This window comes from Patagioenas fasciata, chromosome 1 (assembly GCF_037038585.1).
Source record: "Patagioenas fasciata isolate bPatFas1 chromosome 1, bPatFas1.hap1, whole genome shotgun sequence".
In the NCBI taxonomy this organism is placed as follows: domain Eukaryota; kingdom Metazoa; phylum Chordata; class Aves; order Columbiformes; family Columbidae; genus Patagioenas; species Patagioenas fasciata.
The window spans coordinates 200,332,275-200,348,330 of record NC_092520.1 but is presented as its reverse complement, the minus strand read 5'-3'; the positions used below and the strand labels follow the sequence as shown (position 1 = coordinate 200,348,330).

The following is a 16,056-nucleotide window of genomic DNA, read 5'->3' as shown; positions in this document are numbered from 1 at the left end:
AGCTAGATTTTTCTTTCATGGACAAACAGCTGACAAACAGGATGCGTTTTCTAGCACCACGTCACTCGTTTAATCCTAAATAATGTAGATGAATATAAATAGATAGCATATCTATGTATATGAATGATGTGGGGAATATCTTTAAGGTGGTATATGGCTGTGAAAAGCGCAGCAGTAATTAGCTATGAAATACATCCACCGTGTTTCTTCACTGACCAGGGACATGTCCGCTCATTAGGAATCCCCGCCGATCCCCAGCGCGGGTGCCTGGATCCCCCACAGTGGGAAGGCACCCACCGCGGGGATCCGGGGAAACAGGAGGCTGCGGTGCCCGGGAGCGGCGGCTCGGTGGGGCAGCGCCCGGCAGGGGAAAGGGGTATGAACGGAATCCAGCGAGCGGCCTCGGGGAGGCAAAGAGCACCCCGCCCGGCGGTAAGATCTACCTGCCCGCCCCTGAGGGGCCCTCCGCCCCGCCGGGGTCCGCCGCAGAGCGGGCCGGGCCGACAGGCCGCCCCTCGCTCTGCTCCGTTCCGCTCCGCTCCCCGCCTCCCTCCGGCGGCGCGGGCGGGGGCGCGCTGCGGGCCGCAGTCCCCGGCGGGAGGTTGTCATGGTTTCCCGGGTCACATGTGTGCGAGGTTCCCCGGCGCGGGGGGAGGAGGCGGCGGGGGCGGGGAGGTTTCAGTCACGGACGGGGCCGCCGCGCCAAGTGTGGGGCGAAGCGGAGTGAGACGCTGCGGCCGCCGAGGCTGCCAGGGAGCCGCTGCCCGCCGCGGACCCGCCCCCCGCCCGCTCCCACCTGCACCGCCGCCCGCCCCTTTCCCGCTGCCCACGGGCGATCCGCCGGGCGCGCCTCGTCTCCGGGCTGCGGACCCCCGGCCCCAGCCGCCGCCCGCGGGCTGTCCCCCCTCCTCCTTCTCCTCTCCCCTTCCCCTCTCCCTCCCCCTTCCCAGTCAGGCTGCGCCCCCCCGGCCGGCCCCGGCATGAGCATCTCCATCCCGGCGGGGCTGACGGAACTGCTGCAGGGCTTCACGGTGGAGGTGCTGCGGAGCCAGCCCGGGGACTTGCTGGAGTTCGCCCTCCAGTACTTCGGGCGCCTCAAGGAGGAGGCGGCCAAGGCGGCGGCGGCCAAGGAGGCGAGCGGCCGCAAGGCGGGCACCCCCGCGCCCGGCCATGACAGGGGCGGCCAGCCGCCGCGCCGGGCCCCCCTCGATGCCCGCGGGGTCAACTTCGCCGAGGAACCCATGCAGACCGACTCCGAGAGCGGCGAGGAGGAGGAGAAGTTCCCGGGTAGGTGCCCCTCGCCTCGCCTGGCTCTGCGGGGGAAGGAGGGAGCCGGCCGGGAAGGGCGGGCAGGGCGGGGGCGGTGCCCGCAGCCGCCCGGGCTCAGGTGGGCAGCTCGGCCGGGGAGGCGAAGGGCGGGCGCTCCCGCTTCGGCGGCCTCGCGGCTGCGAGAGAGGCGGTCGCGGGTGGCGGGGGGTGTGGGCCGCGCACAGGCCCCGGCCCCGGTGGTCGTGGGTCGTGCCGAGGGACTGCGAGGGGCCGGGGGCGTGAGGAGCGCGCTGGCCGCGGTGACAGGGGTGTGAATGGAGGAGGCGGCGGCCTGCCCGGCTGCGCCCCGGGCAGGTCCCCGCTGGCGTTGACGCCAAACAACGGGAGGTTTCCCGTCTCCCGCTGCAAACTTTAACCTGCCGGGCTTTTCGCTTTTGTTTAGCAGCGCTGGATGCTGGGCACGCAGGTAGCACCAGGGTCTGCAGCTGTATTACTTATCACGTTTAGGCCTGTAGTATTACAAAAAGATATTCTTTGAGCACAAGAGAGCAAATCTACGTTTTGTAGCTGGTCCAATGGTATGTCTACCACAGAAAACACCGTGGGTATGCTGCTCTATTTGTGCACTTGATTAAGCGTTTTGCATCGATGTACTTACATGTGTTTCAAAAAACAGAGCGCGATTTTGAAACATGATTTCTTTTTGAAAGCCAGGGTGAAATTTTCTGCATGGTAGAAAGGCCTGTGGAGCAAGCGTAGCTGTGAGGACAGCGTAGAACAGATGGAGTGTCTCTGTGTTTGAGGGTAACACCTATCTGCACACAGCTAATGATACCTTATCTTTGTGTGGCTGCTAGGCTTTATTTAGACACGGTGTCAGTCCATCAGCCACTCTGATTGATGAGGTGAGTAGTAGCTGTCTCTGAATGGTAGATAGCACTTCGTCTCATGATCAGGCTAAATGAAGGGTCAGTCAATACGGTTAGATGCTGAGAGGTCAGTCAATAAGGTTAGATAGAAAAGAGAAAGTGTCCAAGCATCTTCATAATTAGCTTTTTTTTTTTTTTTGAGAACAGCTTGAAATTGAAGTATATCTCATCAGATCGTTGAAGCATTCATCCCTCCAGGTCATGCTGGAGGTAGATTTGCTTAGCAGAGTACAGAAGCCAGCTGTTTGCTAGATTAATATCAGTGCAGTTTTAAAAATAATGTCTTATGTGCATTTTATCAGAAAAAATGTAGATGTTATCCTATAAGAAAACTGCCATTCTTTTCATCTGTGCTTTGCAGCTCTACCATCCGTACATAATGGGAATTTGAATCTGTCAATCAGGTTCTGCAGATTTATGTGGTAGTTTTGAACTCTAATGCTGATTATGTGAGATTAGTAAAAATCTGGAAATTTGCTGTCTTTGAAAACTGAAATGGTGGTAATGTGGAAGAATAAAATTATTATCTTAATTCAGTAACACTAGACATGGTTTTCAAACATGAGTTATTGCAACACTAAACAGACTCATTGGTGAATGGAGAACTGGAATGTTGTATGGAGCGAAGTGCAGAAATCCAGTTTGATTTATTAGCATGTATGTGTTACGTATATAAAAATCTACAGGGTGTTTTAAGAAGCTTTCTAAGCTTTATCTAATGAATACCTGTAATCAAGATTCTCTTGATATTCCTTTTGTTGTGCTTGTGAAGAAGGAAAGCCATTATTGTCAATATTCTTGTTAAGGGGCATGCTAGAATGACTTAGTTTAACCGATTGATTTATGAATTTGACAAAAACCCCTTAAAATATGTCATGTTTCTAAGCCTAATATATCTTGAAAGTTTAATCGTATTATGCCTTGTAATTTCTGTCAGTTGGAGTAATTAATAATTAAAAGTAACAAAACCGGAAATATTTGTGAAACCATGTGGAACGTGAATAATAAGTAAGTTATAGTAAATTATTACTAATGGTGTGTTTGTGTATGTGTGCATTGTGGAGGAGTGTGTATTTTAAATTAAAATTTTACATCTGACCTGAATATACATTCTTTTAAGGTAACATAACAATGCATCCACTCAACCTTTTGTTAACAACTGGAAGCATAAAGACTTGTATTAAAATCTTCGTTTCATGAGTTTAAATACAGATTTAAAAGTGCATTTCTGTTGTGGTTTTGCTTTCTGTTTCTCTACATAGCAATTCTTGAACTTAAGTTGGGGGGAATTTTTTTTTTTATTTTCATTTTTTTCTTTTGCCTTTATGAATAATCAAACTGCCTCTGTATAGTCAATTTGTCCTGTTTGTGTACTGCTTTTGTACAGGAGACAAAAATAAATTGGAAAAGTTTATAAGTAAATGCAAAATAAAAACCTCCGAGAAGGAGCTCAAACCTGCTGGTGGTACCTTTTCTTTGTTAAAGCAGTACACTTGAAATGTCGAACTGACGGTATTCCTTAATTAATTCAGACAGGATGCTCCTTGTAAATGCTATTGTCTCCCACCTTTCCCACCTTTCTTTTTTTCTTCTTTTTTTTGAATTTTTTTTTTTTTTTTTAATCCCAGTGCATGTTTCTAAATACCTACAAGCACTGCAGTTGAATTCTTTGTCAGTATTAGTTTTGTCCTTGAAATGGATTTTGGAAGGTACATGAGCATTATCCTATTTCGGAAATGACGACCATAAGCTGTGTTTAAAAGAAAAAAAGAAAAAAAACCCTATTCTCAGGATTAAGAGTCACATGTGAACCATGAATTAAACTCTGTTCATATCCCCTGCTGTGTTCATTACATCAGTTGCAGAAATAAAGGTAAAAACAGTTACCTTGTTTGGAGGAAGAACTTGGTTGTGTTGGTGTCGTAATTCTGAATTGGCACGTGGAGTTAAGGTGACCTCTGAAATCATGTTCTTTAGGTTCAGAGCATTTAGGTTATCCCCTTCTCAACACACTGCTTAAATTTGGAATGATTTTTAGGTCTTCTAGTTGGTGGGGGGTTTTTTTGTTTTATTTTTTTAAAATATATGTTAAGTTGTCCTACATGGGTGTATTTGTGTTAACCAGTGACCACAACTGATTCCTACTAATACTAATAGGAATTATTAAATTGAGTAAGACATATACATAAAATTGAGCCCCATTTTGGCAAATTCTTCTAACTGTTTTAAGTGCATATTGAAATGTATTATACTGTGTCTGCAGAATTTGAAAATGCTCAGTAAGTTATTTGTTCTTTTATGAATGACTATACTTCTCCACTTACATGTCTATATGCAACTTATTTGAAGGATAATACCCCATATAATTTGTTACAGCTGTTTTTTGAATATTTGCTATAGCTAAAATTTCATATTTCATCTAGTCTTAATGTGAATTAGTAGAGGTGTTTGTAGAGGGAGCATTGCAGTTCTTTAAACTTAAAAATTGCAATGCTGTGTGTACAATTTGGCATCATGAAGCCTCTGTTTTGAAATAACAGGTACATTGTAGAAACCAGAGCATTGGAGAAAACTTTGCACACAACAGCATCCATGCTAGCTTAGTGATGGTAAATGGAACTTCATCTGTTCTGTTAATCTCACTTATGGTTTTCTTCCTTAAATGAAACAAAACCAGAAAGCACTGAAGAGTTTGCAACCTTCCTTCATGTCTGTTGCGCAATGACAACGGGTAGATTAGGGCAGTGGAAGGGCTCGATAAGAGCAAGGAGGCAATATAAAAGTATGCATAGGTTGTAGTAGGATATTATTAAATTAGGGACCATATAGAAAAATATGTGAATTTCTTGAAAATGTGTATGTTCAAATTAAAATCTGGGTTATGATGGGTGGTGGCAAAAGCCTTACTGTCTCATACCTGCTTAGCCAACTTTTAAGAATCACAGAGTTGGGGTTGGAGGGACCTCTGCAGATTATCTAGTCCAACTCACCTGCTAAGCCAGGTTTGCCAGAGCAGATCACGCAGGAATGTGTCCAGACGGGTTTGAATGTCTCCAGAGGAGACCCCACAACCTCCCTGGGCAACCTGTTCCAGGGCTCTGGCACCCTCAAAGTGAAGAAGTTTCTCCTCATGTTCAGATGGAACCTCCTGTGCTTCAGTCTGTGCCTGTTGTCCCTCATCCTGTCGTTGGGCACCACTGAAAGGAGTCTTGAGATATTTATAAACATTGATGAGATTCCCTCTCAGCCTTCTCTTCTCCAGGCTGAACAGACTCTGCTCTCTTGAATGAAGTTTTAATAATTTCTCCTGTCACTCGTCTGAAATACAAAAAGAAATAAAGCATCATTTGTATGATTATAAGGACAAAGCTGATCAGACTCAGGCTGGCGCAGCCTGACTGTGGAAGCAGCTCAGAGAAGTTCCTGGTGACAGGCGAGTCCCCTGCGGGTGTGTGGGCACGGCATCCGTGTGCTGCCAGCACAGCTTTGGGCTGCACCCCCTGGCAGATCCTGTCTGATGTGTGCGCAGCATGTGTAAGAGACCATCGGGGACGGGCATTTGGCATGCAGACAGCTCCTGGAGGGAATTTTAGCCGCATGGACGGGTGCCTTGGCGGTTCAGTGGGCCTTGGTGGGTGGGAGGGCCACTGGCTGCTCTTAGTGGTGTGTGCAGTCACAAAACCACAGTGCTTTCAGTGCTTACTGTAAATCTTCAGAATAATAGAGCTTTTGGAAAGAGTGTTATCCCAGTATTTTTGACAGAAGAAAACTATTTTCTTTCTGGCAATGGTTATTTTAGAAATCAAACCTGAGCAACTTGGCAGTTTAGTCCTTTTTTTATTCTTTTTGTCTCTCTTATTTATTTGTTTTTTTAAATCCCTTAATCTGACCCAGGTGTTTTTTTTCAGGCTGGGAGAATTGCAGTCCGAAAACTCAGTTTGACAAAATTCTAAGCAACTAGAAATGTGAGCTTGTAATGGGGTAGCATTCAGTAGTCTCTGTAGTAGGGGATATGGTTCATTCTCAGACATACGTGTATTTGTGATTGTAGATGAAAAACATACTTCTGCTACAACCACTTTTTTTTTTAAAGAAAAGTATGTTTTTATGAAGAATTTAGGTGAAATGATAGCAGACTCCACTCAAAAGTATGTATGTGTCCCTGCTCAAAACAAGAGGATACGTGAGTGAAGATGTCTCTGCTGGCTCTTCCTTTGTTAAAGTTTGTGTCGGTGCATTTAAGAGAAGCAGGAAAATTTTGAAATACTTAAGGACATAAAAGTATTAAAACTCTACCAGAACCATTTGAATTTATCTCCAGCTTTTTTTTTAAAGAAACAGCTTGAAACTGTTTTGGCTGTCTGCTCAGCTCAGAAACAGAGAACAGCATTAATTCAGGAAGTACAGGGAGACATACAGTTCTGTTGGCATGAGTTTGTCATGATTGCATTATGAATGATAAGGTATAAACAGTGTCAGTACTAACATTTGCACACCACCACTGTTTCTTGCACGTATCATGTCTGTTTTAAAGGAAAACTGGCTTCCTCAAGAATGCTCCAGGAGTTTTGTGTCACTTGCTGACTTTGGTTCAGTTTCCCAAAGAAACCTGACATTTTTTGTTCCTTGTGTTTACTCCTATTGTTGCATTTACATGGCTGGAAAAACATTTACTTTTTTTTTTTTTTTTTGTGAACAGAATAAAGATGTATATGTGGACACTAAGAAGGTGCCTGTTTTTAGAGCGTACTCCTGTTTGTTATAAAAACAGTGTAATGGCTTAGTGTTAGTAACCTGCACAGAGGTGCTTCATGCATTTGTCAGTAAGTTAAGCTTAGTTTAATACATGTATATCTCAGGGCTTATCCTCAATCTGTTAAGCAAAAGTGTTGCATTCTGTTCTCTAGCTCTGTCCAGTGAGAACCCTCAGTCTGAGGGAAATCTACCTTTAAATAGTCAAATTTCTGCAGGCTCATTGGCCTTAGCTGCTCCTGTAAATCTGGAACATAAGGTTTGGAAATCGCACGTTTAGGTCACAAGGTACAGGTTAATCAAGGTATGGGCTGCTGCCCCACTTCTGCCTTTCCAATATCAAAGATGACCTCTAGATTGGGAAATTTTATTTGTCAGGACAGTGGTGAAGGAAACAAGAAGGTAAGGTGGAAGGAAGGACATGGAGGCAGAAAGGAGTCGGTGGGTGGTAAGGAAAATGCAAAGGTAAAAGGTGGAGGAAGGAGGAGGGACAGAACTGAAGTAAGGGGAGGAAGATAAAAGGATAGAGAGCACATGTGAGAGAGCACATTAAATTATCTGCTTTTGTTTTCTCTACCCAGATATAACCCTGCTCTCTTCGCATATACATCCCAAATTTATGTCCTGAATTTTTTATTGAAATTCTGTTTGGATTATAAATGTATTTCAGAAAAGCATAAATGCAAACTTACACTAAAATTAGTGGTCAATGCATTTTATGAATGCGAACTAAGTAATTTGTGATCTTTTAATGTATTTTGGCACGATCATCTGTCATTACCATATCTGGAGACCTAAAACACTTCTGTTGGGCATGGATTCTAATGAAAGTTTCAGCTCAAGTTTTTCATGGAGAATTGAGATTGTTTTCAAGCATTTTCTGTTCCAAAAAATAACAGTAGTGTTTTTTGTCAAGGAAATTGATATGTACATCAGTACAGCTGTAGTCTTCATAGAGAGTTAAGATGGTTTTGGTGCTGATGGAAAAATGAAATATTGAATAGTACTTACCAAAGACTTTGTGAAATGTTCCTTTCTTTAATGCTTAATAAAAAATTACAGTGGTTATTTCACCGACTATGATTTTAATGAGGTACCTTAAAGTCATGATATAGAAAAACTGTTCCTGCTCCAAGTTTGAGCTCTTCTTTTGAGCTTCAAGTGAGTGTAATTATGGAGAAGCTCTGTACTTTAAAAAGGTGAATGATTTTTTTTGAAAAGTGAATGAAGGAGGGAGAAGGCTTTGAGAATAGGTCTTGACATGCATGAATTAGAAGAAAAAGAGGTGATCTTACTTGGAATGATACATTTATCATATGAACTTTTTAATATGGATGTGGTTGCATAAAAGATGAAGTCCATGTATGCATGAGTTACTACGTGCTAGGTAAATCTGTTAACAGAAATAAACCCATCTGTAAGTCCATATTATTGCCATAAACATCAATTATGGTATTGCTTAAAAGCAGTCTTATGAGATTTCTGAAGGAAATATATACTTTTTCCTTTTCTTGGGACATTGGATGATGACACAGATAACTCTAGATAGGTTTAGATAGAGGGTTTATGCTGAAAACTCTTATCCTTTCAGGGAACCCTGTCAGACTTGCCTTTTCACTTGCTGGGTAGGAATGGTAACCTGTTTACTTCATGGAACTGAACAGGACGTTCTTACTCTGAGTTTTTATCGTGACTAGTAATTATGAACTTTGGTTTTGTTTAATCTTTTCCTTTATAGAATACATTTCTCTTGGTAGAACACTTTTCAGTCATAGTACTAAACATGATGTTGAAGAGGGTGAAGTTTACCTTTGAGTGTCTTCTGTTTCTCTTTATTTTTTACTTTTCTAATTAACCAGTGTTATTACATTGTTCCTCAAAGAAAGGCTTCATGTTTGTCAATTCTGTTTTTCATTTAAAAATTCAAAGAGCTCTATTTCAGGTTTTTGTGTATTTGGTGATAAAAATAGCAGAAGTACTCAGAATTTTTGTTTGCAATCTCTAGCTAGTGTAATATATGAATCCAGATTTAAATCAATACAGCAACTAACACAGAAGACACACGGGTTTGGGGCTACATCAAGAAGATGATGTTAATCAAATGTCCAGGGCCTCATTCGGCATTTGAAATGATACCGTGTTATGCAAAAAAAAGTGTGAGATCTGAAAGAAAGGGGGATGCTGACAGGGGAGGGTGTCTGAAGTGCATGGGAGTAAAATGCAGGTTGTGGGCACAAGGGATCCACAGAGTGAACTGGACACCAGCCATATGGCCATTTGCCATCCTTTGCATAAAAGGCATCCTTTTAGCACTGCTGCTCAGAGAAGTCATTTACGGACTATGGATAAAAATGAGGAAATGATAAGGAATGAAACAACACAAACCCCCAAATTTTAATTTAGCCTTGCCTCATTTTACTGTAACACTGGATAATGGAAGGTAGAGTGGTAAAAAAACATGCTGTAACAACAGAAAGTATTTTTCACTTGTACGTTTGCCTCTTAAATTGCTCTGCTTAATTATATTAATATTAAGAAAAAGTCATCAGAGCAAGAATTTGAAGCTGAGTGCTTGTGCAGGTTAAAGCTGATAACGAGAATAGCTTTCTTACGCAAACTGTTCCAGTTATTTGACTAAAGTGTTTTTTGTAAAGCTGGGCTAAAAGGGCCAATTAGTAAATATTATGAAGACTTCCTTAATGGATGGACTAGAAAATTGCTGTATAAAATAGATTTTGAAAGGAGGAGAAGTAACGTGATCTTTCCTGCTCAGACTTGTTCCAGATACTATCCTACTTGTATAAAGTTCTTTATAATAGCATCAACTTCTGAATCCCTGTGATGCAGATGTAAAATGTGTTTTTATAAATAGTGATAGTCTCTTTGTAGTGTAACTTTTTAGCAGACGTGTCTATTGTAAAACATAGCAGACAGGAAGAAAATAAATCCTTGCCCAATGCTGGAAAGAAAACATTCCTTGCAAAGTCTCAGTATAGACTATAAATAAAAGATGTACAGAGTCCTCAGTTTTGGGATGGATACAAGCTGGAACCAAGCATATTCATTCAGACTTGTTCGTCTGAGAGTGCAGGCTGAAAGGTTTGGTGTGTTTTCCCGGTTTTATTTTAACGATGAAGTTGTAATGCTAGTGTGACAAACGAAATCCATCGCTGTGAGCTGGAAGGCATTGGTAGCTGTTGCAGGGTGTGGATTAGCTTGAACTCAAGCTGTCCGTGGCAGCATTGTGGTTGCCTTTTTTGGATTACCCTGCAAATGAGTATGTATTGTCACCGTACTAATCTTGCCCTACTACTGGTGAACTTGTTCCCTTTTAGATCCTTTATTTGAAGGTGTGACACTTCTTTTTATTGATGCTTAAGGAACTCCATCGTTAGGCCAGTTCTTGCCTTCGGTAAAAGGTTCAGGCTGGTGTCACAAGTCCTCGAAATAGGTGTTCATCAAGAAATTTTTAAGTTTTGCTTTTTAAGATTCTGTGAGTGTCTACAAGCTAGTAAGTCTGTTTAAACACTCTTATGGATTAACAATAGTCAAGACCTTTAATGCCAAAAACTTTGTCTAATGGGGAGCTGGGATTGTCCTGAGGTTTATTATTCTCTTCCAAATCAATGTTTGTGATACTCATCACACAGTCAGAAACAATGAAGATGTCTACTATAGAGTTATGTTAAAGTTTTCTTAAAGTTTTGAACACAATGTTTTCTACCATTCTAATAAAACAATTTTTTCATCATGAATGTGTTTTGAAGAAGGTAGGTTCTCAATAATAGACACTATGAAACATTAGAGGGACGGGTTTTTGATTTTTGGTTTTTTTTTTTTTTTTTTTCAGTTTTGCCTAATTTCTGTTGAAATTGAGGAGTTAAGATCCAGGCACCTCTATAGATCTGCTTCTTCTGTCTCTTTGGTACTAGGCTCAGTCATCATTCTATCTTTAGTTCCGTGTTGTTGGTGTTTTTTTAATGCGTAGCATTTTCTATTTCTAGACATTTTGTTCAATACTTTTGAGTAATGTTCAGGAATCTTTCTCTAAAAGCCATCTTTTAGGTGATAGTTTATCTGTCTCTATCGGTTTTTAATAGGTGCTCAAAACATAAGAAACTCTGATCTAGCTTGCTTCACTGCATTATTTAAGCATTTGTGAAGTAATTTAAATATAGAGTTAACAGCCTTCCTTCCTTCCTTCCTGTTGCCTCAACCTACAGGAAATATTATTTAGTGGCTAATGCATATATAAAAAAATGTTCTGAAAGTAGACAGATGGTTATTTATTCTTAGATACTACTAACTTCAATTCTTGGTAAAAATTTATCTGCACGTCTCCCTTGCTAATCTGTCAGTTTTGTCCTGCTGGAATGTAGCTGCTGCTGGCAGTTGTGGGAGTAGGCACAGATTCATTTCCATTATCCACCTTGCAAAGCGAAGTGATGTATTCTTCTGGTTTTACTTTCTTAGGAACATTAATAAAATGGAGTTACTCTTTAAGTAGGCCCTCGTTTGTTATCTGGGATATATTGTCATATGAACATGGCTGGTCTTTAATTATTTCAGGTTATGGCCTCAAAAACTTGAAAAAAGAAGAGAAGCAATATCATGCTTTCTCTAAGTTCATCCTTCAAATCATTGCATTCAGTGCTGAAATAGGCTTTGGGATGCAGAAGCAACTGGGAAGTCTTGAGATCTTGGGAAGTCTCAATCAAAAAACAGTTTGAGCGTGTGAGAGAAAAGTGTGCTTTCCATACAGAAATGTAGGTGTTTGTCCTCTGATTTGTTTTTGGGGAGTTTTGGGAGTGTGGAACAGCCTCTAGAGTAAAGTTTCTTAATGTGAACTTCTGTAAATACTGCTGGAAAGACCCGACTTTCATGCTGCTGCCAAAATTGGATGCCATTGATCCATTTCCACTGAAGAGAGGATTTTCCTCGGGAGCTTATATAAACTGTAAGAGTAAAGCAATGAGTTCCAACCTACTTCTTCCATCTCAGCTATTGTGGTGGCGGTGAGGGGTTTTTTTTGCTAAAGGATCTTTCTCATGCACTGATCTTTTTTTTAAATTATTTTTTATTTTAATTTTATTTTTTTGAGAAACGAACAATAGTAAGAGACAGTAAAAGACGGTAACATCATTTCTATTTTTCACTTTTTGTCGCTGTTAAAGAGTGTATCAAGTGTTTTGTTTTCCTTCTCTTGCTTTTTTGCAGTATGCAAAATTATGAAGGTTGCTTCAACTGCTATTGATAGAGAAGCTCAGTCAGTGGCTAGCATCCATTTAGCTTGTTTTGAGATAAAGGCTTATTTGCAGTTCTGCTTGACAGTAATGGAAGATAAATGACAGAAATGTGTGTGATCACACTTCTCAGTCAAAAGGAGACAGGTTGATATTTACAATTCTAGCATGACAGTGTCTTTAGAGCTGTAACACCAGATGTGGAAGACAGCTGGGGAGTGAGTTAAGGTGCATGTATAGGCCTTTCAGAAGAAGGGGCAAGTTCTCTTGGATCCAAATCATTGCACTGTTCTTGGTATTAGCCCGTACTTCTTTGGGTGCTTACTGGAATATGCTTTTTTTATGTTAAAAACATGGGTTTATGTCTCATTCTGGAAGTGTGCCACTGTAGAATCTGAATCCTTGACAAAAATCAAAACAAAGCACGTGAATGAGCTTCAAAACCAAATATCCTTAAATCTTACATGTTAAGGAGCCTGTTAGTGCTTCTTTCTAATAAACCAGGCCACTGGTTATCTCTCTGGCTTGGAGGTGACCAGCCCAGGGTCCCTTTTTGAGGGGCTGGCCTGTGGTCGCTGCCTGGGGGGCTGGGCACTGCCAGGGCTTTGTGCTGCTGGCATGAGGGAATTCAACCATTGAGCACAATGAGTTTTGTTCCTCTCACGTACCTGGAGTTTTCCATGGTTTCTGAGATGCGTTTTACTTCTGAGACCGGGCTTACTGTTTGTGGCTCTGTTAGAAATCACTACACTGCGATCCGATGTCTCACCTTCAATGTTCATTGCAAGTTCCTCTTCTATGGAATATTTTGTTGTTGTTTTGATGTTTTATTTGCTGAAGCTGTTACTCAGTTGCTTGTGAAGAACTAATAACATTGACTACAGGGCACTGACCGTACAAACTGGCATATACCTCTATTGTTTAAGTCATAGTATAAAAATCATAGTGGGAAGTTGTCTCAGCACTCTAAATGGTTGATACATGTTCAGTTCAGTTGGGGGAAAACCAAACCAGAATGTTTTATGGCCGGAAAGATCCAGTTGGTGTATGACATGGAGTTTATATCGCACCTTTGCAACATCTAGCTGTATTCAGGAAGCACATTACTCCAGGCACGTCAGTGTTCAGATGGGGCAGCGCTGAGAGCCGCTGGTACTGGCTGCTGATGGATAGTCCGGATGAGACAGACCAACACTGAATTTGTGTGACCTTTCCTTCACATTGCATTGCAGTTTGGTGTCAGCTACTAAGTTTTGCAAATTATAAGGAACTTCTTTGCTTTGAGACTTTCTTCATCGTTAAATTCAATTGAAATGTTTCATAAAGTTCCAAAGCTGGTAAGGGGAACAAGTAGGTGGAGGGCATGGCTGTATAAACTTCGCTGTGAACCAAGGTGAAAGAAATAATGAAGCAGTTTTCTGTAAATGAGGTGGTTATTACTGACAGCAATTAATAGCAACAGAGCATGCAATAACCTTTATTGATTGCCTTTTTTTTCTTTTAGCAATTGGTATGTCATTTGCAAATGAAATGTCATGTTTAGTTTCAGCACAAACCATTTAAACACATTTAAACCATTTAAATCGGACAGGTTAGGTTCTGTGGAAGCACACTCTTTCCTCATAAGTATCAAGAATAGAAACGTAATTGCTGTTTCACTTATGGCAGTTGCCTGTTAGTGTAACTGGTACTCGGAAAGTAATAGAAGCCCGGTTATTGCTGAAAAGTATTTCTTTATGATTTTTGTTTTGTTTTCATTTGGAAAAAGTACAAAAGTCAGAATATAAACACATGCGCTGTTTTAAAAATGTAAAGGCAGAGCCAAGAAGATTTACTCATTCACTCCGGAAACTCTACTTTATATTTACTTCTGGCTAGGAACTGACATGGTTTAACTTGTGTTCTGCGTTCCAGGACAAAACAGTTTATAAAGCTGTAGAACTACCCTTTTTTTAGGTGAAGGGATTAATTTAGCTTTCTTCTTCATGTTATAGTTTTTAATAGAGTACATTTTAGCTAGTAAAGTTTGTTTTCTCTATAAAAGTAGCTTCATACTTTTTCTTGCACAAACTGTGTTTCAGAGATTCAACAGTTGCAATGTTTTCTAAAGATAACTTCCCTTACTGTAGTTTATGTTTAACATTGATTTCTGTGTTTATAGAGTGAGGGACTGAAAGCTTATAACTGATTGTACTTTAGGGAGTGGAAAGAAGGCTGAAGTTTTCATCTGTAATTGGAAAGTCACACAAATTCTAGTTACACTGTGAGATGAAACTTGCCACTGGATATAAAATGGTCGCTTTTTTCTGTTTGTATCAAAAGGATGTTTACTTATAGTTCTCAGTTTAAAAATTTTTTTTGATGATCAGTTGTTTTGATTTCTAAGAAAATATGTATTCATATTATTAGACTGCTGTTTTCTATTGGTCAAATCTTACATATTTTATGCAACTGGTTTGATTTTTAAGTAACCTCTTGTTTTGATAATAAAAAAGAGAACTTTGCTCTGGAGCTATGAAACAAATGAAAGAGACATGTTAATCACTATTATTGGCATGTGTGTAAAACTGGATAGTGTTTATCTGGAATACTTCTAGAAATTTTAAGGTCATGATACAAGAACACCTACAGGGCCTATGAAACTCTATGCTTCAGAAAATGCATACATGTCTACTTTTATAGGCTGGCCTAATGAAGCTGTTATAGTCTGTCAAGTTAGTGACAAACATGTTTTTAAATGAGTGTTAATGCTGCCGTATAGTAGCTGAGCGCAACTTTTCCCATATCATACTGGTCATAGAAGATATTTAATAATTGTGCAAAAATTATTTAAATACTCCATGGGTCTGGATGAAATCCACGAGAATGTGGATTGAAGTTTGGTCTTTTCTAATCTCATCCCTTGATAATCATCCTTTAGGGAAGAAGAACGGTCCAGCAATTAAAAACAGCGCTCTGAGGGTTCAGACAAATAGGGTTAAGTCTCCATGTGTGTTACAGACGTACTGTGTGCCTTTGAGTACCTTGCACTGTACACCTGAGCACACGCTATAACTTGGTAAAATAGAATACTGGCCATCCCCACCTTTCAGTGACCTGTGGCAGTATTTGTGTGAAGGGCTGTGAGGGGCTCATATATTAATAGCATTGTTTGCCTGCAATACTTTAAAAAATCTCTAGTATCTAGAGTCCAGAGCTCAGCCGATGCTAGAATTTAAGAAATTTTTGTCTGTTGCATCATTTTTTCTGACCAGATGTAGAAAATAAGGGATTTCTATTTCACTGAAGTGTTCAGGAATACCTGAATAATCATCAAAGCTCTTGTAGACAGAGGGAACCTATATGTCCTGTTTAGGAGCACCGAAACTGAGAAAGCTTCAGTGAATGTTGTCATAGATGATGTCTGGGCCAGCTTCCCTTCTTCCAGATTTTATCACAGGAGAGTGCTGGTAAAGTTGTTGATAACTATAATATGATGCTCTAGTGAGAAGAGCTGCTCATTTCCAGATGGATTTGAACTCCTTTAGGGGAGTGTGGGGACAGAGCTACAGGATGGGCTGGGGATGGAAACTCTTGGAGCATGAGTAAGAAAGAAGGAGCAGGAGAAGCTGAAGGCATTTGTCTGGCCAGCAGCTGCCCCAGGAGGGCTCTGTGCCATGGTAGGGGGACACCATGTGGGGGGTGGCCTTAGGTGCCTGCACCCCGCCAGAGCTTCTCAAGCACAACCTCCTGTGCAGTGAGTGCAGAACTATCTTGTCTGCATTGCTTGATGTTCCTAACAAATGCTGCTGTTTACCAAATTGTTTATATAAAAGGCAGTTTTTGGTTATGAATATGGACTTCTGCCATACAACCATTACAGA

At 41.1% G+C, this 16,056-nt stretch overlaps 1 protein-coding gene across 2 annotated transcripts in view; it reads left to right on the top strand.

Moving 5' to 3' along the window:
- The first annotated feature begins 664 nt into the window (after positions 1 to 664).
- The window catches only part of PRKAR2B (protein kinase cAMP-dependent type II regulatory subunit beta), an 88,552-nt gene continuing 73,160 nt past the window's right edge, over positions 665 to 16,056 (top strand). Inside the window, exon 1 of one of the 2 annotated variants that reach the window (XM_065847400.2) lies at positions 665 to 1,287. In XM_065847400.2, the coding sequence (XP_065703472.1) occupies positions 981 to 1,287 (307 nt within the window). In that variant the 5' untranslated portion in view covers positions 665 to 980. The remainder of the gene's footprint in view (positions 1,288 to 16,056) is intronic. The other variant, XM_071803435.1, reaches the window with a different exon arrangement.